Source organism: Terrapene carolina, unplaced genomic scaffold, assembly GCF_002925995.2.
Source record: "Terrapene carolina triunguis isolate 2854851 unplaced genomic scaffold, T_m_triunguis-2.0 Scaffold21, whole genome shotgun sequence".
Classification (NCBI taxonomy): domain Eukaryota; kingdom Metazoa; phylum Chordata; order Testudines; family Emydidae; genus Terrapene; species Terrapene triunguis.
This window is the reverse complement of record NW_020664372.1, coordinates 1927891-1948622: the sequence shown is the minus strand read 5'-3', so window position 1 is coordinate 1948622 and position 20732 is coordinate 1927891. Positions and strand designations below refer to the sequence as shown.

General features: G+C 38.5%; 1 protein-coding gene across 1 annotated transcript in view; it reads left to right on the top strand.

Moving 5' to 3' along the window:
* The window catches only part of DACH1 (dachshund family transcription factor 1), a 460057-nt gene that overhangs the window by 177814 nt on the left and 261511 nt on the right, over positions 1-20732 (top strand). The window contains exon 2 of the mRNA XM_029912724.1: positions 18624-18739. Within this exon, the coding sequence (XP_029768584.1) occupies positions 18624-18739 (116 nt within the window). The remainder of the gene's footprint in view (positions 1-18623; positions 18740-20732) is intronic.

The following is a 20732-nucleotide window of genomic DNA, read 5'->3' as shown; positions in this document are numbered from 1 at the left end:
ATAGACTGTTCAAAAGGTTGGTAGCTTAAGAAGTGGTAGACTGTACTTGGAGTGAGGGCATGAATGTGGAAGGCGGCAGGGAAGCTGGGGTGAGAAATAAAGGGAGACATCATCTTACCTCCACACCAGCCATTGCGCACCTTTAGCAGTCAAATACCATGCTTTCTAAACATACCGGAAGGAACAGTGTGTGTTCCAAGGATCTCAGTCTAAGGACAGACAGACAACTAGACAGGTTAGATAAATGAGATAAGATGTTACTGCCAACTCTGCATACTATACATATATGCGATATTTAACATTTATATTGCGGTAGCATCTATACGCATGCGAAACTGAGGTTTCCTTGTGATATATTCTGTGAAAATAAATGACAGTCCCTGGACATAGTAAAATAGTTATAGCAAAATATTCCTGTGGAGATTAAAGGCGCACAACAACTTTAGACCTTTTTTTTTTAGGGCAGGAAAAGTTTTTGTTCTGTTTGTAACATAATAGGGTCTTGGTCTGTCACTTGGGTTCCTAGGTGCTACTGCAATTGAAGTAATAAATATTAGTAATAATAATCTGTTTCTATCTCCAAAACTGTAATAAAGTTTAAAAAAAAAACATATTGGTGCTTTGGCTCCTACAAATAAAAATATTTTCATAAAATTGGTATTATTTAAAAATTGTCCACTATATACTTTAAAAAAATATATTTTACTTGCTTTTTTGATTGAGACATCTGAGCCTGGAAGGAAACTCCTGAAATTAAGTATTTAAATCTGAAACACAGAGAATCTTAAACAACAGTGGCAGGAAATGGTGCTGCTGTGATCTATGTAATACATTATTTATCATGCTATGATTGCAGAAATAACAAATATCTTAATTAGTGGATTTAATCAATTATGCTTTCATACCTTAATTGCCTGTAGAGGAACGTGAAAAAGTTTCTTCTGTTATTCTGCCTTTTAAAACACTTTTATCATACTCTTCTTCTTTCAAGCGTTTAAGTCTTGATAATTTAATTACGTGCCTTATTCAAATGCAAGATTATATGAACCTATAATGATTTAAATCATCTGTTTACTAATAATTCATCCAGTAGCTTTTTCTGTGTTTTTGGGGGGAAGAGCAGGGTGGGAGGGGGAAAGGACCTTATCTTCAATTACATTTGGTGCAGTATTATAAACGAATAACAATATAGTTGTATAGTCTGCCATTTAGTTCAGTGTTTGGGTGCATTCAGGCTATTGAATTAATCTCACTTTTAAACAATAGAAAATAATACTTTAATAGCTTGATTTGCACTGGCTCTGTGGGATGCTGAAATTAGTATTATAATGAAGTGTGTATAGTTTGTGTTGAATCTGATTGCTTTAGCAGCAGTCAGTTTGATAGTATCAGGTTCCAGCTTTTACTGCTAGGTCAACATGGACCCAGGCCATTAAAGGAGAAAGGTTCAGGGAAAGTTCATTTCTATTGTTTTACCATGGTTACAAAACAAAAAAAAGGAGAAATCCTGCATTTGTAACATATTGCTTCCTTGGGCCCTGGAGGTACTATGATCTCGTCTCCCCCCCCGCCCCAAATTGAACACAGAAATATAAACCTCATGATTATCTGTTGTGTAAACAGAAGAATATTCTCTGATCATTTTTGAAGTAAAACACAGATGTTCCCTGTTGACTGCTGATGTTATTAAGCAAAATGTTTATATTCATTTAATTTGATCTCCTAAACTGTCAAGGTTTAAATTTGTTACTAGGTCAATACAAAAATTAAAACTTCATAAAAGCTGTTATTACTGGCTTTTGTTTACATTATGTTAGGGTTAATTAATTCACAGTAAATCTTGTAGCAGAAGTGTGTTTATTTTCTCTTTAAAATAACCTGTCCATTAGAGCATTTTCTTTTTATTGTGGTTATAAAATAAAACAACATTTTCAGAAAAGTATGTGTATCTTAAATGTCACCATGTGTGTGTAACATATATTGTAAGGTTATAAACCACTTGTAATGTGCCATTATGAAAAAGTTGAAATCCTACAATCTGTGTTTTGGTTACATACTTCAAAAAAGAAAAAAGACAAAAAAAGAGAATCTTTAGAACAGTGTGTATGCTTTCTATTATTTTAAGTGTGAACTGTTCTACACCATGGAGTACTTCGTTCTAAGGGAAAACGTGGAACAGTATAATGTTCAACTGACTTACTATAGCAAACTATAGTAATTTTGTAAAGAAAAATATTGTACAAATATCCTCCCTTATAGGAAGCTTTTATGATTTTTAACTGAACTCTGTACATTATGATACAAAGAGAGAACGATTTTCAGCAATATATTTTTGTTGTTAAAGAACCTCATGCAAAGCTCCCATAAACTGGCTCTTTAGGAGAGTGCAGCTGCGTGTGCAGGCTCAACCAATTTTTAAGCAAGTCGGAAAAATGTGTCATTTAGGGGAGAGTCTGTATTCAGTCCCAGCGATGGAAGCTAGCTAAGGGTCTAGGTAATTTTACAGAATTGCCTGCAGCCATATCTCCTCAGACTATGATCTCATAAAAAGATCTCATGAGTTAAGCAGGGTCAGGGCAGGTGAGTATTTGGATGGGGGATCTCTATGGAAAACGTAGATAGTATTGTTGATCTAGTACTTGGCATTTTTCCCTCTGAGGCAGTATTGAGCTAATCCTCCAATGTGGTGGTGCTGCAGCTCATGGTTCTGTCTTTGGAATGAGATGTAAAACAGAAGTCCTGATCACCTGTGGTCATTAAAAGGATCTAGGTGCATTAATCCCACTCTACTAGCTAAATTCAGACTTAGTGTGCGACAATGCCTTCCTAACTTTTTCCTGTATTTTCAATTGGATAAGATATTCACTTCCTGTCTTAAATTATTGTGTGGTTTGGCTGTGCACTGCTAATCACCTGCAGTGTTTTATTGAGGTAATTGCTGTATTCACTCGTGGGCTTTATTATACCTAAATATAATGTATGTATAAAGAGTGTATACTAAGTAAAGCTTGTAAAGTTCTTTTGGTTCTGTGTGAATGGAAGGCACTGTATAAATACAAGATCTTTATCACCAGGTAGGCTGGAAGGATGACACAAATATGTTGCGTACTTGAAATGCATCCTAGGATGCAACTTAGTTTAGTGATATCACTACACAACATGTCCCATAGCTGACCGCGGTTCGCCATCCCAGGCCAATGGGGACTGCGGGAAGCGGTGCGGGCCGAGGGACATACTGGCCGCCACTTCCTGCTGCCCCCATTGGCCTGGAGCGGCGAACTGTGGCCAGTGGGAGCCGCGATCAGCCAAACCTGAGGACGCGGCAGGTAAACAAACCAGCTTGGCCCGCCAGGGGCTTTCCCTGAACAAGCGGCGGCCCGACTTTGAGAAGCACTGATCTACACTGTCTGAATACCACATATATCCTCCTCTTCAAATATTGTTAAACGTGCTGGGAGGTCTGCCAGAGCTCACCACCTAATTTAAGGTCAAGCACCTAGGCCAGTCAAGTGCAACCACCTATGAGAACCACTACCACCACCATTCTCACTGAGGGCAATGGGAGCCCCTGCGTCCTAACCCCTGTTTGTTCTGAGGCCTGTATTGCAGAAAGTACAGAATCTCTTATCTCCCAGGCACTGTGAAGTTGAGAACCTGCTCCTTTACCACAAAGAACCATCAGTCCCTGATGCCATGACCACGCATAAATAGCACAAACACTACTTAACTTAGCTCAAAGGACATTGTCAGCTGTGCGATAACCTTCACCTTTGGGTGAAAAAGGATAGGATTGCCAAAAATATACCCATGTGGTTTGGCCAGCAACACAGGGTATTGAACATACTTAATCAGTGTTGCCAAATCCAAATGTTCAAAGATTGTGAGTCAGACCCTCCAAAATAATGAGAGAATGTTTTTTTATGTGCAGGATGCTTTTTATTTGACTTCTTGGTTTCTTAACTCTCAGGTACACTCAGGTCACATTTTCAAGCTTTTATCTGCAACATAAGGACTAGAAACTTACTTTTTAAAAAAAATGGAAGCTGGGGCTTTAAGAAAAACACTAACTATCAGGAGACTCACAGTAAAATCATGAGTTGGCAAAACTGCCTTAACACTTGCTTTACTGTGCTCCTGATTTTGGAATGATAAGGTGGGTAAGGTAATATCTTTTATTGGACCAGCTTATGTTGGTGAAAAGACAAGGTTTTAAGCTTACATAGAGATCTCTTTCAGGTCTGGGAAAGATACTTAAGGCAGGTCTACATTTAAAATGCTACATTTAAAACTGGTGCAGCTGGGCCACTGTAACTCCAGTGAGAAGCTGCCAGACAGTTTGTTTACATTTGCGTGGCCACCCACAGCTCCCAGTGGCCGTGGTTCGCCGTTCCCGGGCAGTGGGAGCTGCGGGAAGTGGCGCGGGCCACAGGGACGTGCTGGCCACAACTTCCCACAGCTCCCATTGGCCGGGAACGGCAAACCACGGCCATTGGGAGCTGTGGGTGGCCATGCAAATGTAAACAAACTGTCTGGCAGCCCGCCAGCAGATTACCTTGATGGCAGGTTACCCACCACTGGCCTAGGCTCATCTTTTGAAGATGGTGTGTAAGTTTCCTTTGAGGACAAGGACTCAGAGGTCAGATATGGAGGGATCGTTTTGTGAAAAGTGTTTGCCCATGGGTGGTAGGGTGTTTTTGTTGTTTATCATTTTTCTGTGTGAATTTACTTGAGAGCACAGTGATTGCCTTATTTCACCCGCATGGTTGTTATTGGGGCATTTAGTGCACGGGATGAGGTACACCACATGTTGTGATAGGCCTGTGCAGGATTCATGAATCTTGAAAGGTGTGTTGTGGGGGAGTTGATCATTGTAGTAGTGGAGGTGTCTGCTTGTTTTGCATCTGTTGTTGTGGCAGGATCTGGTGCCACTTTGAGTTTACCCACTAACTTCCTTTGTCCTACAATTGCAGAGGTGTTAACTGGCCACTTCACCTTGAATGGTCTCCTGCAATATGTGTTAACTCCTTATGCTTAACAATCTGTTCCGCCTTGTATTTAGCTGTGATGCTCTGAGTATCTTTCCCAACCTGAAGAAGAGCTCGGAGTAAGCTCAAAACTTGTCTCTCTCACCAACAGAAGTTGGTCCAATAAAAGATATTACCTCACCCACATTGTCTCTCTAATATCCTGGGACCAACATGGCTACAACAACATTGCAAACTCCGCATTTTGGGCATGAGAAGAGGAAGTTGTTTTAATTACTATGATTAATTATTTGTATTTCAGTAGTGTTTAAAGATCTCAGAAAAAATCTGGGTGTGTGCTAGGAGCAATACAAACAGAGCAAAAGGACAGTCTGTATATCTGGCATGTATGGAGCAGTTCCAGGCATTGGGCGTACAATCAAGCACCACACTATAGTCCCAGCCAATGGCAGCATGCCCTCCTGAGAAAAGTTTGCTACTGCTGTTTGGTGCTTTTCTTAGCCGTGAAAGATGGGTAGTCATTCTTTTGCATGAAATTCTACAGTCACCGACACCATATTCCTGGAGGTGAGAAGATACAAAGTGGAGATTAGGCTAAAACAAATTAAAAGTATCCCAAACAGAAGAGGCTTGGAAAATCATGAGAATTACAGTGCATGAATGTGCTCTTTTGCTTTGAGATTTCTTTGCTGTTTTGATGATTGTGAAGTATTTGTTAAAAACACACTTGGATATAACAGAATTTTACTGTCATAGTGTGGTAGTGATGTGGAATGAATAACAAAAATATAGTATCTATATTTTTCTCAGAATGGGTGTTGGAGGTGGAGGTGGTGGTTTAAAACATTTGTAAATTGCCCAGTCACGAAATAAGTACAGAGCAGATCCATGAGTAAGAAATTTAAATTACATATTAAAACAAACTTCTCAGTAGTTGATTTATATCCTTCCTTAAAATGAGTCCTGATGCATTTTTTAATAATTTCCTATTAAATCCTTCTACGTGCATCTTTACAAAATGGGAACTATCTGAAGTGCAAAGAAATATAAATAAAAAAAGGTTACTGGAGAGAGTACCATTTATCAGCTCTGTTATCCAAAAACATATTATTTGTACCACTCTTGACACAAATGACTGGTTATCTCCTCAGTGGTGCCCTGAAATAACACTCTGGCAGCAGATTTATTTCTGCTAGGGAAAACTTTTTATAGAATAGTTTTAGGACAAATTTGACCATTGGCTGTATTAACAAATGTCAGCAAATTTGGGAATGTTATGGCTGCAATCACTGACCAAACAGTTTTGGCGAGATAGTTTAATACAAATTTGAGCCTTTATATTTCATACAGCAGCTAACTCTGTAGCAAGATAATATTATAATGTAAGTACAATGAAAGTGAACATTTTTACCCTTATCTTTAGGTGAATCTGTTTCTAAATTCCAATTTTCTTACAGTTTTATCATTCTTTTCAATGTTTGGGGTATACCTGATTGAAATTCTGTATTTCCCATATAGGAGAAAACTCTGTGGCTGCAGAGGGTTCTCTGCAGCAGAACAAGTGTGGATCTGCAATGAAATGGGATTCTCCCTGGGTTATGCAAATTGTGTACAGAGAGGAAAAAGTTGAGGAGAGGCAGAATAGAGGATGGTGGGACAGATCCTTTGCTGCATGGATTTTCTGGCCCTTCATCCAAGGGGCATAGATGGTTGCTTCAATCTGTTGACTTCCTCTTCCCTTATCTTCCCCCAGCATCCAGCTCACCTATTTAGGCTGGTCACTGGCATGAAGATTTTGGCCATGCTACACACTTGTAAATGTATTATGAATTTAGATGTAAAGGTTTATTTATTCAGCTATTTGTGAGTTTATTTATATGTATATTAGAATGATAGACACTGTATCCTATTTCAGAAGTAACTTTTTCCCTAACCTTCTTTTCAATTAAATGTGCATAGGCTTTCTCCATCAACAAAAAATGTTTTTAAATTGATCTTCCAGCATGTCTCAAAATGTGTATAGATTAAGGTCGTAATTCTCATTTCACACAAGTGTAAATCAGAAGCAACTACAGTGAAACCCATCTCTTTGTCTGCCTAGCTGTCTATTTAAACTATTTCCAACCTCTCCCACCGTAATCATTGTTTGTTCCATGTGTGATTACTCATATTTTGTATGCAAAGCAGCAGAAGTGGGTTTATGAATGCTCTCAACGAGGGGAAGATGGAGGACCTGAAGAGAGATTTGTAACTTATTTTTCAGTCTTCAAACAGTCTTGGTGTCTGTTGGTCTCAATCTTGTCCCCATCTAATTCTCCACTCAATCTCTGGGGAACCTCATTTAGTCGCACTGTTTAATATATTGCTTCTGTCCTTATGTCTCAAAGATCTAGCTGCACTTTCTTGACTACTTCCACTCTGTTCAGAAATGTACCTCTTTGACAACAGCACATCTTGGATGCTGTCCCATTGAAAGCTAAAGCTCAGCATGGCCAACTCCAAAAACTGACTTTCCTTGAAAACTTCCTCACCTTCATCCCTCTCACTTACTTCTGGCAATTCCATTGCCAGTTCTGTTCTCCAGCCTTACAACCATTTTCCTTCTGTATCTGGAATCCATCTCTCCACTCACTCTGCCATATCCTTAACCTCTCCTCTGTAAATCCCCTTCCCAAAACCCACTTCTTCCATAAGCCCTATAAACCCTACTCCACCCTGCAAAAAATAATTCAAAATAATTCAAAAGAAAAAAACTTATTATAGGTATTTTGGTAGGAACCCCAGTCAGTGATCAGCACCTCATTGTGCTATGTATTGTACAGACACACAACAAAAAGATGGTTTCTACTCTGAAGAGTTTACAGTCCAAGCAAAGCAGATGAAACTAACAATGTGCATTCTCACTTGCTTTTAGTCTGTGATAGCCTTACTCACCGTGAATAGAACCCTACTCCATTAATGAGCCCATCGACTTCAATGCAGTTATTTGTGGATTAAGCTTGTACCTAATGTGAATATTACAACCTGACTCTAAATGATTGTTTTAGCATGTAAGCTGTTTGGGGCAAGGTCTATCATCTTGTGAGTCCCAGAGCCCTGGCTCCAGTTTGAGCCTGAATGTCTACACTGTAATTTTATGGCCCTGCAGCCCAGCCCTGCAAGCCTGAGTCAGCTGACACAGGCCAGCTGTGGGTGTTTTATTGCCGTGTAGACATACCTACAAACTACTAGTGACTTGAATAAGATTCATAGGTGTTTTTTGTCCTGGACACACGGGAAGAAAGACAAGATGCAAGGAATGTGGGTTAATTAGGCCACAGGTTTATGAACTCATTCGTGAATTATCCAACAATAACTTGTACAGTGCTGCTCATAATTCCTTTCTGAATCATTATCACCTGGTTGAGGGCTCCTCTCAAGCCTCCACACCATTTCTGGGATGCCACTGTCCCGCCATATGAGGGTTAAGAGGAGTGGAGTGCTATGTCAGACATTAGAATCCCCAATCCCATTCCCCAGCTTCTTTAGGGATGTTTTCTCCTAAGTCCTCGTACAGTTCTGGTTTCTTGTGGTACTGGACCTCTGTGGAACAAGTACCTGCATTGGACATCTGCAACCAGGAGGTGCCAGTAATTACTTGCATCCGCACTGAGCAGTGGAGAGTCTGATGCTGTGTCTGTCACCATTGTGAATCTCACAGTTATGATAAATAGAACTACATTAAGAAAATATAGCATTAAAGTTGATTTTCTATTTGGGCGACTCGGACTACTCTTTGCAGAATATAGTGAATGAGTGAGCGTTTCAGATTAATAATAATAATATTAAAAAAAAACCCAAAGGGCAGAGAACATTAACCACAAGCTCTGGCAGAAGCCAAAATATAATCTTTTGAGTATACTTTTTTTTTTTAAGGAAAAAAGGTTTAAGATATAGGCAGCTTCATTAAAAAGGTGACAGTTCACTTGTTTCATGTGAAGAGTGTGGCCTGTTAAATGATGAATGAATTAGAGTACTACAGTGGAAATACCTACATGGTGGAGCTTCATTATCAACTGTTGTGAATAGGAGTGGAATATTTATTAGCAAACCAGCAGCAAGACCAGAATAGCCTCAGAAAACACCGACCTTGAATAATAGGAATATTTGCTTATGCCTATTATGGTGGTAATTTGGTTACCATGCAAATATGAAGTGAAATGTATTTGCTATGTAACTTTATTTGAATATAGTAGATAATGAATAATAAGTTTGAGATCCACAGTGGAGTTTATCAACAAATTCTTCTCTGTGTGTGTGTGTGTGTGTGTGTGTGTGTGTGTTTTAAGAGGGTCTCAAAACTGAGTAATTTGATAATTTTTGCAGATACACTGATAAAAATGGGTTTTCTAAACTGCCCAAACAAAAATTCCCTATAAAATATGCACTTTAATTGTGTGTGCTTGTACAAAATGGATAATTGTGCAGGCAAATGGCTTAGTTCTCTGTCATGAATCTTATGGGCTATTTGCACATGCAATTATCTGATTTGTGTTCACAAACTAGTGAATGTTTGAAGATATATGCAAAGTTCAATGCAGATGGTTTAAAAAATTCAGATGGCAAAAAAAACCAACAACCAACCAAATAAAAATCCATGAACATTAGCTACATTCTCTGGCAGAAGCAAGAATAAAATCTTTTATTTTAAGCATAGTTTTTAAAGGGTAAATGATTTAATGAAATCAAGTCTTTAAGCAGAACGATTCATATGAGACTATCAATGAAATCAATGCTTCACAAAACAAATATATATTTTTCAGATTTGTATAACCTGGTCATGCTATTGTGAAGAACTGTAACACTGTACTTCGGAGGTTCGTGTCACTCCTTGTCAGGTGACACAACAGGCAAAATGCAATAATTTGAGACAGACATTGAACATAAACATATTCTTATTTGTTGCCGATTAATTATTGAATATATTAATACACTTTTTACTCATTCACTTTCATTGTGTAGCACTCTGTAAAATGGTTACCACTTTGTTCTTGCCTTTTTTTTTGTTTTTTGGTATCTTTGTACCCCATTTGTATTGGTAAAATCATGTAACTGAAATGATTCCTTCTGTTTCAATAAAACTGAAGAAAGTTGTAATGAGGGGAAAACTAATAATTAGTATTTAGCTATCTGTTCTGAAGTTTTCAAGTTCAGATACTGTCAATATCTGGATTTATGCTAAAACTCTTATACTAAGGTATCACACACATATTGCCCTCATCTATGGTGGAACCTCCACTGATGTCAATGGGAGGTAAGAACAAAGATGAAGGGTAGAATATAATTGTTATGTACTAACTTAACTTTTAGTTAATCTGATTGTTTACTATTTTAATATCTTATGGACATGTTTAGTATTGCTCAATGAGAAAATATGCTCACGACTAGGAGCATAGCTATTTTAACCCTTTGTTTATCTCCCTTTCCCATCCTCCTTTGTTTTTGTTCCTTTTCCCTAATTTTGTGTCTTCTCAGTTCTTCATTGCAGAAGCTCCCAATTTCCACTTTTGGATGGCTTCATTTCTGCCACCCTCTTCTGTCACAGCACCTATATTCCACCATTGTGATCTGTCAAGGACAACCACTCTAAACTCCTCAGGCATCACCTCTTTTGGGAAGAGATCCGTGTCTCCCTGCCTCCTGACCATGGTGTTAAGGCTGTGCAGCTCCCAGATTTACACTGTGATATTCCCAGCAAGCCAGACTGCCTAGACAGACCAGCACCTGTTCTTTGCTTGCTCTCAGTGTTTATTTGTAATAAAAGAGGTGCCGGGGCTCAAGCAATTAAGTGTTGGCACTCACACAATATTTTTCCATTCATAACTGATGCAGCAAGCCCAGAGGTGCTGGGGCTATGAACCCTGGCACAAATTAAGCACTGCTTGCTCTCTAGATGCCAGGAACAGAGTAATTGCCAACAGTTACAAGTTACCACACAGTTCATTCTAAGCAATCACGTTTATTCTTAAGGTGAAAACATTACAGAAAAAAGAACCTGCACACATGCTAAAAAGCTTACCAGAGGTCATTCCAACCTCAGAATCTGGTAGATGTTTGTCCTTCCAATCCTTCCTCAAGGATTGCGGTCCCTGGGTCTGAAGGTCCTGTCTGTTTGCTGGATCAGTAAGAAAGCCCTGAGTCAGTTTTAAGTCAAGCTATTTATTCCAAAGTCCTTTCTGTGTTTGGCTGGCCTCTGGAGAAATCAGTTTGAACTCCCAAGCAGGTGGTACCTCTCAGGGTGGGGGTTACAACCTGGCTGATTTACCTTAATCCCCACCCACTGTTTTAAGTTCCAAGAGGAGCTGTGGTAGCCCTCCCTCACTGAGTAGAACACAAACATACATCAGCCATTCATTTAAAATAATGAACCCCTAAGATACTGCATGGGGTTGCAATATCTGTTACATCTCCCTCTAGAGAGATTACATACAATCCTGGCCCACAATAACACATAAACTTAATACAATAAGGATGTTGGAGGAAATTGCCATATCTATCACACCTTCTTCATTTCATCTGCTAAATGATCAGCAATGAAGTAGTTAATGTTTACATTACTGTATGTTCACTGAGATTTAGAAATGCCACTCTTATAGGATTAATGGTAGCTGAGGGAGTTCATATATTTGAGTCATTGTTTCAGGCTATCTGCAGACTCTAGCAGACAGAACTGTGTCACATTTGGTTCACATTTGGAAGGTTTTCATCTCAGCCATGAGAGCTAGAAATATTTTTTTAATTAAAATTTAAAATTCACATAATCTTTGATTGTGAAATTGTTTGGCTTCTTATGCAGGTGCATAATACTGCTAGAAGGGGAACATTTTTTAGTTATTTAAAATTGGAAGTTTCTTGCATTACTTGATTGAATACATTTGTGGGACACACATACTTTAGGATTCTGCTTTTACCTACTTCTTCATAATTTTAGAAATGGCGTATGATGGATATTGAACTCTTTTGTTGTATTATTACTAATGGTAGAGAAGCTACAGAATATATTTGGTAAAGCATTGCAAAACACCAAACGAAAGATGGTGAATATGTATGTTTTACAAATTGTTGATTTTATTTACAATCTTCTTAAATAACTTTCCTTCATGATCTCCAATACTTGTGCTTTCCTTCACTGCTGCATTCTCTTCCTATTACTTTGACAACTCTTTCTGAATCAGAGTTCATTATTTTATTTTAAATGAAAGAGTAAATCTTCAGTGAAGTATGGTTAGAATGTAAATGAGTTTTATTTCATATTAATTTTAGTCTATCACGTAATCAGATGTATTTCCTTCTATAAATTGTATGGCTTTGATGTAACAAGGGTTTTATATCTCACAACTGCAACATCAAACATTCCACGTGAAATACGAATCAGTATTTTTAGACAACTGTTGTAGCATTTCAACCAATGGAATGAAGATGCAGTAGTGAGCTGCTAGCCAAGTCAGCTGTGACATCACAATCTTACGACCAAACAATTAACTGTTTGTACCTATCATTTATGATATAGATTAAAAACAGGGTGGCTTGCATGTTAGTTGTCATCTGTGTTAATCTGTTAGGAAAACCATAATGTTTGAATAATCTCCCCCAAATCCTGTACCTTTAACATCATAGCTACATGCAAGAGGCAAAATTATAAACATCATGGCTTCCACCAATCCCATCCTAATTGTCTCAGCCAACTAGCAGCCATGCTTGTTACGAATACATCCAGTCACTCTGGTTGCCATAAAGAAAACAACATTTGTTAATGGTGACACACTGCAGTCTATGAGATACTGCAATCATTTCCTGTCATGTTTTGGACATATATGTACTATTTGTGTGGTAACTGTTTGGAAAAATGTTGACTTTTTAATGGTGGCCACTGTGTTTGAGAGGCAGTCTGGTCTAATGCATAGGACTGGGTGTCACAAGATATGAGTTCTAGTCCCAACTCTCACTGAGCTGCTGAGTGACCACTTAACATTTGTGCTTCTGTTTCCTCTCTCACCCTTTGACTTTTGTATTTAGATAGCAAGGGCAGGGACTGCTTCTTACTGTATGTTTGTAGTAGGTCACCTGACTTGAACTGGGGCCTTTAGGTGTTACAGTAATACAAATAATAATATTCTGCCTAGGGTTTTCCAGATATTTCCAAGAACAAGTTTGGTATGATATGTGGTAGGTTTAGGGGAAACCATGATATTTGCATGGGGGTTTGCAGCAAGGGAAACAGCCTAATGTGGTTTTCTATGACCACCAAAGAAATTTAATGTGTCTAGAACCAAACAGCTGATTTATTAGTGCAATGAGTGTCCTTCGGATAGGATATAGCGTGCGGAGTATCCTGTTCCATTCTGTCTAATTATTTTTAGCATTAATAAACTGGTACTGCACACTGGGCCAAAGATTCATTTCTCAGTAATTTAGTTTTAAAAAGAGAAGAAGTATATTCTTAAGTCTGTAGAATACTATTGTCCTTTCACTTTCTGGAACTACTTTTATGGCACAGTCTCTCCCTTTCAGAGATCATTGGTTTGTTTCTTTTTCCCTTGTGAAGATTTTAAAATGCACCTCTGTACTTTATTTTTTTTATCAGCATTGTTTGCTGTCTCAATAAATCTTTCTAATACATCATGAGAAGTTCAACACTAATTATTGCGTGAGAAGGTTTTCTGCATAACTGTGGGAAGAAAAATAAATTTAAAGTAATTGCCCCGAGAGTTTTATTGTTTTATACTACTGCTGTAAGTAAATAGAACACAGAGTAATCTTTGTTTTACTAACTGCTAAAATAGAAATTTATCTAATCTCAGGATTACATTCTTGCTTCTCTGTTCTTGGATATGCTTTCAGTTAACTAAAGTTGAGGGTACATGTTTAAGTGGAAAACTTGAACTGGCATAAATGAATATCAAAACGTGTTGCCTTTTTCCTTGAATACTGTAGTGCAATACATTTGAAATATTCTGAAGGATGGAGACCTTATAAATCAGGCTTTTTCAAAACTGAGGAATGAAGTTACATGGTGGTTTGGTCATCCGTTGTCATTTTGCTTTGTTTTAGTTTTTCATTTGCAAGTTGATGCATCATTATAGTGTTCACGAGAGGTGCAGGTACAGCACTGGCAGCAGCAGTGCAAGGTATCCCGGGAAGGAAGGACTGCTTCTAATGGTGGGAGATTCTCAGTGCTATTCAGTTATTGATCTCTGCTGAGACCAGGAAGATTTTCTGTTAGTACCAACGTTGGTCGTGCTTTTTGTAATGCAGATACTTATTCTTTGGGAGCTGGGCAGAGACATCTAAACTCATTTCACATAGAACACCAGCTAGTCAATAGACAGTAATAACTTTTGATAACTGATTAGCTATACTGTATTCAACCAATTGCCTTGAGGTAAAAGACTCCATATGCCAGTATCATTCCTTTGCCCTATCCCGTCTCCTCTAACCCCCCTAGCAAGATATCTTTCTACAATACCAGATTTTTAACCATTACAGTGCTGCCTAATACAACAAGCACGGGGTGTAGTTGTGATCCCCTGTTGTTTTGCATACCTGGCTTCTCCTCACTGAGAATGTTAGCACTTAAAATGACACTGCTGCATTCCAGAGCATGGATGAGAGTAGCAAAAGTGGTTAATCCATTACTGCTGCTGTTAATAAGTGACACTGGGATACTGTGAAGAGAAAGAAAGAGCGGTTGAGCTCTAAAGGCTTGAAAGGCGTACTATAAATGTGGCACAAAAGGGCTTATTGAATGCAAAATGTATTTAAGGAGATAATTTCTTCTGTTGTCCCCTTGAAAAGTGACCAGATTCTTTCCTTTGATTGTAGTGCATCTATACATGAAGGTCTGGCTGAACAAGGAGTGTCTGGAGATGCACTTCTGCCAAACATGATTCATTTAAAGTCTATATCTCCTCTCAGCCCATAGCGCAAGATTCTCAGCTGCATAGGCCAAGACTGGCCAAGCTGCATTGAAATTGATGGTGCTACAATGATATAAACCAGCTAAGGATGTGACAGGAAGTTCTGAAATGTCCTCTGTGAAACTTTTAAAGAATAAAAAAAAATTATTATTCTCTATTTTTACCTTGTTACTTTTCCAGTTTGAGAGGAGGCAGACTGAGCAGTGGGTGCATACTCTCCTCAAGCATTTATTTGTCACCTCCCAACTATGATTTCTTCCCCTGTACTTTTTCTCCTTTTCATAATTGAAAACTACCTGCTTCATGGCTACTTCACTGCAACATGAGCTATGCTCAGTTTCGGGGAAAGAATGGATTAAAGGAGGACAATCTATTCGTGGACTGAGCCCCGCTGGCAGGGACGGTTATACCAATTAGTAAGTGGAAATATGGCCCTGTATACAGACATCTGGCCCTGAGAGGAGTTAATCTTGGTTAGCTCTGCAGGAGAGAGCAGCTTACATTCTTGAGTCTGGCCATAGTTATTTTTAAGATTTTATAATAGAACTAGAAAAAATTCATCATGGACTACAAAGTAGTATGCAAGGTTTTTGGCTAGGTACAAAAACTTTTAAAAAAAGTTATTGTGACATTTTACTTTTGCTGAACTGTAGGAATGAAGCACAGAAAGCATTCCTATCGCTTAAGGGTTCTCAAACTGGGGGTTGGGACCCCTCAGGGGGTCGTGAGGTTATTACATGGGGGGTCATGAGCTGTCAACCTCCACCCCAAACCCCGCTTTGCCTCCAGCATTTATAATAGTGTTAAATATATAAAAAAGTGTTTTTAATTTATAAGTGGGGGTCACACTCAGAGGCTTGCTATGTGAAAGGGGTCACCAGTAAAAAAGTTCGAGAGCCACTGCTATAGCTCCTTTAAAAACAGAGACAGTCAAGATTTTGCCATTATATGCATATTATATATTCACATAATATAAAGGATTAACTACCTTGGTGGCAAATATAAAACAGAATTATTGTAGTTTAGAAATTTGTTAGTGAAACAAGTGTGTAATATAAATAATAACTTAAAACAATTGTTATTACATAATCAGTCATTTGGGGAAATCAGTGTATGCTTGCTTTATCCAATCAGTGGTGTACTCATTTTAATTGGGTAGTAGACAGTCTGCAGCGACTCTAAATTAGGTCTTCCAGACTTATTATTTTAGAAGTCTGAAATTTATTTACCTGAATTTTCATAATTAGCAACTGTTTCTTAAATAGATAAAAAAGTGCAAGATAGTTGTTTCTACATTTAAAAAAATGTTATCAGGAAAAAAAAAAAGAGAACTAGCCCACCAAACTGGCATTTAAATAACATCATCCTTTGGGGTTTGAACTGGAAACTTAGGTCTTCGTTATGCAAACACTTATCTAGAACATTGCCCTGTTGGGCTAGTTTGTGACTTTGCGGCAACCCCCTCTGTATGGCGCAGTATGTTCAAGTGCTGCATATGGAAGGAATCATAAGAGCACAGCACTGCTTCCCCTGTGTGCCCATCCCCAAGGTCTGGGTAGCTCACATGGAGTTATAAGGCTCTTACTTCCCCGGAGTCACTTGCATAGGCCTCACAGCCTGTGGCACAATCAAGCCTGCTGACCTTACTGGGGCTACTTTTGTCAGTAAGCACTACCTCCTGAAAATGAGTCTTTGCAGGTGTGATCCCTTACGTTTTAATGAGCCTGAAGACCTCTGTTAACACTCCATACATAATATGCTCTGTTATGGTCTGGTAAAGCAACACATAGGTTGTGGCTTGTATGTTGATGTCAGACTCTGGCAGTACCCAGGCTCGCCACTAGGAGTTGAGAGGAGAGTGCTGCCACTGATATTTAAATTGAGTCATTAAAGTTTGCTAACACCCTGGGCTTTTTTTGTGGTGAATCTTTTAGACACACTCCATTGAAGTCAGATGTTTTTTGTGTGTGATTTTTATCAGTTTCAGGTGTTTTCATGGTATGTTTATTTTATTATCACTCATATAGAACATTCCAAAGAAAGTGAGGATTTTTGATTTGCTGATGTGATGTCTCAGTGTGCTATCACTGTAAAACAATCTGGTTCTCATGTGGATCTTTTTCAGTTAGAGTAGGAAATAAGGATTCTTGTTTATCTGTAAAAGAAAGAAAAAAAATCCCGGGCTTATAATATTAATAATGACCTCAATTCAGGACAGTAACTTAGGAATTAATGACCAGTTAAGGTTAATGGCCCAAGGCCCTGAGTCATTAAACTCCAAGGAAATGTCCTGCACTTTGATTGCCATTAGTTTATTAGAAATGGGTTGTAGAAGTTTAAAAAAAAAAAAAAAAGGGTGTTTCCAAACCCGTGGATGATCTGATGGTCACAGGAAAAGTGGATGTTTTATTATCTGCTTCCTGCTGCAGTCCCAGCATAGATAAAAATCCCCATACAGTCAATGGGATTTTGGCATATGCTAGGACTGCAGGGGCTGAGCAGCTCAACATTCTCCCTCCTCCTACCCCATTCAGAAATAAATGAGACACCCTTATATTGGGCATAGTCTATAATAAGACTGCAATGTAAAAAAAAAAAAATAGATTGCCTGGCTCTGTGAAGTCATCCCTAAATAACCCCCAAGTAGGTAGCTACAGGAACATACAAGAACATAATGATTTGGTCTATACATGGGAATATGAGCACTTTGGTGAGGCAGGTGTTGCATATATATTCATATGTGGGTAGGTAGTAAATATTTTCATTGTAGTCCATGTCCAATTTGTAGGCTATTTACACAGCCCGGGAGGTGGAAAGTCGTTTATGTGAGCAAAGGACAAGGAATGCGTAAACCTGAAGCCCTTTATTTATTCACACTGGGCATATGAATGCTGCTATGATGACAGTTGCTCAACAGTGTCCTACAAATAATTCTGAGCCCTTTCTGATGTAGTACATTTAAAGTAAGGTGACTTAGTGTGATTTTCACTTTAAATAGAATAAGGGTTAAATGATAACTTGACTTATCTTTTAAATGACAAAAAATAAAGAAATTGCAAGACCTTTTCACACATTAGATATGTATTGTCATTTATCATCTAGATATCAGGCTAGCAGTGTGAAGTAATAAAACATATCATCGAAAAATGTGCTATAGGTCTGAATCACTCTTTCATTCCACCTCCCAGCTAACTGTAGTATTAAATCAAACAAGCAGAACATTTCCTTAGGCAGCCATTGCCTTTTAATTTCCTGAAGAACCTTAAAATATCATTCATTACAAGTACTACACATATTTGGTTTTTAAAAGTCTCATAAATCAATAGCAAGCTGACTGTAATAATTATTACAAGTTAGTGCATAATTTTCGTGCTGAAGGCTGCATGCAGAACTTTAGCATATGCAAACGAGGCAATTCAAACTGTGTATAGATATTAATATGAAGAAGCAGGTAACGAGGTGCAGGCTATGAATTATGCATCAAGAGCGGCTGATCTTCAATGAGGAAAATGAATTCAGCATGTAATCTAATTAGTGATGGAAGTCTATTACATCTAACTGCAAAAGCAACCGTCCTTGAAACAAATTTATTTACAGTCCATGTTACCACTTGAAACAACTTTGAAATGATGTGTAAGACAACAGCTTAATTGTAAAAAAAAAATTTGTTTGTTTGTTTCAGTTCTAGACCTGGAAGGCCTCCTAAGAGGACTCAAAGTGTCACCTCCCCAGAGAATTCTCATATCATGCCACACTCTGTCCCAGGTCTAATGTCTCCTGGAATCATCCCGCCAACAGGTAGGACTGTTAGTAATGCATTAGCACTTGAAATCTTATGGCTGGTTGATTTATGTCCATTTGTTTAATAATCACAAACAATAAAAAAGGAAAAATATACAAAACCAACACCGTAATATCACATAACTTATGTTGCAATATGGAGTATCTTATTGTCATGTCAATGTATTGTCTACTAGAAAGATTAGCAGCACAACTTTTTACAATTCAAACACTTGAGTAGACAGTGGCCCTTTATAGTTTTTCTCTTTTGTTATTAAAAAAATAGTCCTTTGAAGCATAGTATTTCTTACCTTATTGTTTTCATCCTCCACTTGGCAAACAATGATTCCCTCAGTCCTTGTGTTTTGAATAACTCAGTGAACTTTGTGACTGCTCTTTTTTGCCTCTTTATCTGACCATTTGTACAATAGTTGATATCATCAGTAATGTGCCTGTCCCAGAGAATTGAGTTTATTAGTTTGAGTAACTACTTGTTGCACAAACATCCCTTATGATTTCTCACACTCAAATCATGCCCGTGGTATGTGTCTGCCTTCCTTTTGATTATAGTAATGTCCACTTAGGCAACATTTTGTCACTTAATTAAACTGCCATCATCCTTTTTAAGGTGAGAAGATAAACACTGTGGGTCAGATTCTGCTGCCTTATGGAGGTAGGATGTTCCTAGGATAGTCCCATTGAAATCAGTAGGAGGGGCCTACTACTGTACATAGAAGACCAAATCCATGTAGATGGAAGATCCTAATGGAAGAGTTGCTATGGAACCTCGTCCCTCAGCCTCATTCCATCTCCTTACTTTTCAGGCTGGCAGGAGCCCCTTTATCCTCTGCAAGGTTGATCTGAATCCCCCCACTCCTTCCCCAGGTACCCACTTACTTCCTCATCTTCATCTTTAGCACTGACTTTCTCTTCAGCAAGAGACACATTGCTATAGACAGATCTAAGAGGAGAAGGCAGTGGGATCACAAAGCAGCCTTGAGGAGAATAAGGGATCTTCGCAAGGATAAAGACTGGGAGAGAGAGAAGGGAGACAGATGGTAGGAGGACATTTGGGGAGAAGACAAGAAAGGGTGAGGGCAAGATTGGTAGCCATTGGTAGCCATTGGGAGCAAGGATGTAATGGGCAAGGCAGGCGTATGTTGGGTAGGCAGGACTGACAACATCTTGTGGGATAAGGGAAAGTACTCTTGTGGGGCAGGGCTAGTGAGAAACGGGGAATCAGGTTTAGAGAAGGGGAAGGTATAGTAAGAGAGAGGAAAACTGGTGAAGAGGAAGTATGGTGGATTCACAGAGAGAACAGAGTGGGAGGAAATTCTAGCATGAGGAAGAAAAGAGAAGGTGGTGGTATCCTTCAGGGAAAGGAAATGATTTTGGAGAGGGAATGATCAGAAGGGATAGAGGGAAAGAGAAATTTGTCAGGGATGGAGTGAGAGAGAAAGAAGAACATCAAGGAAAAGAAATCAGAGGAGAAAGATTTGTTCTAATTAGGTGGTGTGAAAGAAGTTGAAGAAAAATACACAGAGGGAAAAATAGAGAGGAGGGTGATAAGAGAAATAAAAAATCAGGCAACATGATCATTTTTTATTTTCTTTCATTGAAAGTTTTCTAGGTGATAGATAAGAGCAAATCCCAGTTGCTGGTGTCACCATTTCTGGTCTTTGTGGCTTCATCATTTCAAGCAACAATTTACGAATTAACTGTAATAATAAGAATTATTTATATAGTCCCCAGTTCCTCTCTTGCCCCCTCCCAAAAGTATGCAGAATAACAATTTGATCATAAATATAATAAAATATAGAATACCAGCTCCTTAAAATACCAACATATAAAATCAAATGAGGGGTCCAGGTTAATAAAAAAAGGGAAATGGTTTGGAAGGGAAGGCAATAAGTATAGGGAGAACAGTGGTGATTCATAGGACATCTTTAGGGAGGATGGGAGCACTTCAGGTTGCTTCATAAACATGGAGTGAGATGGTGAGATCCTTAAA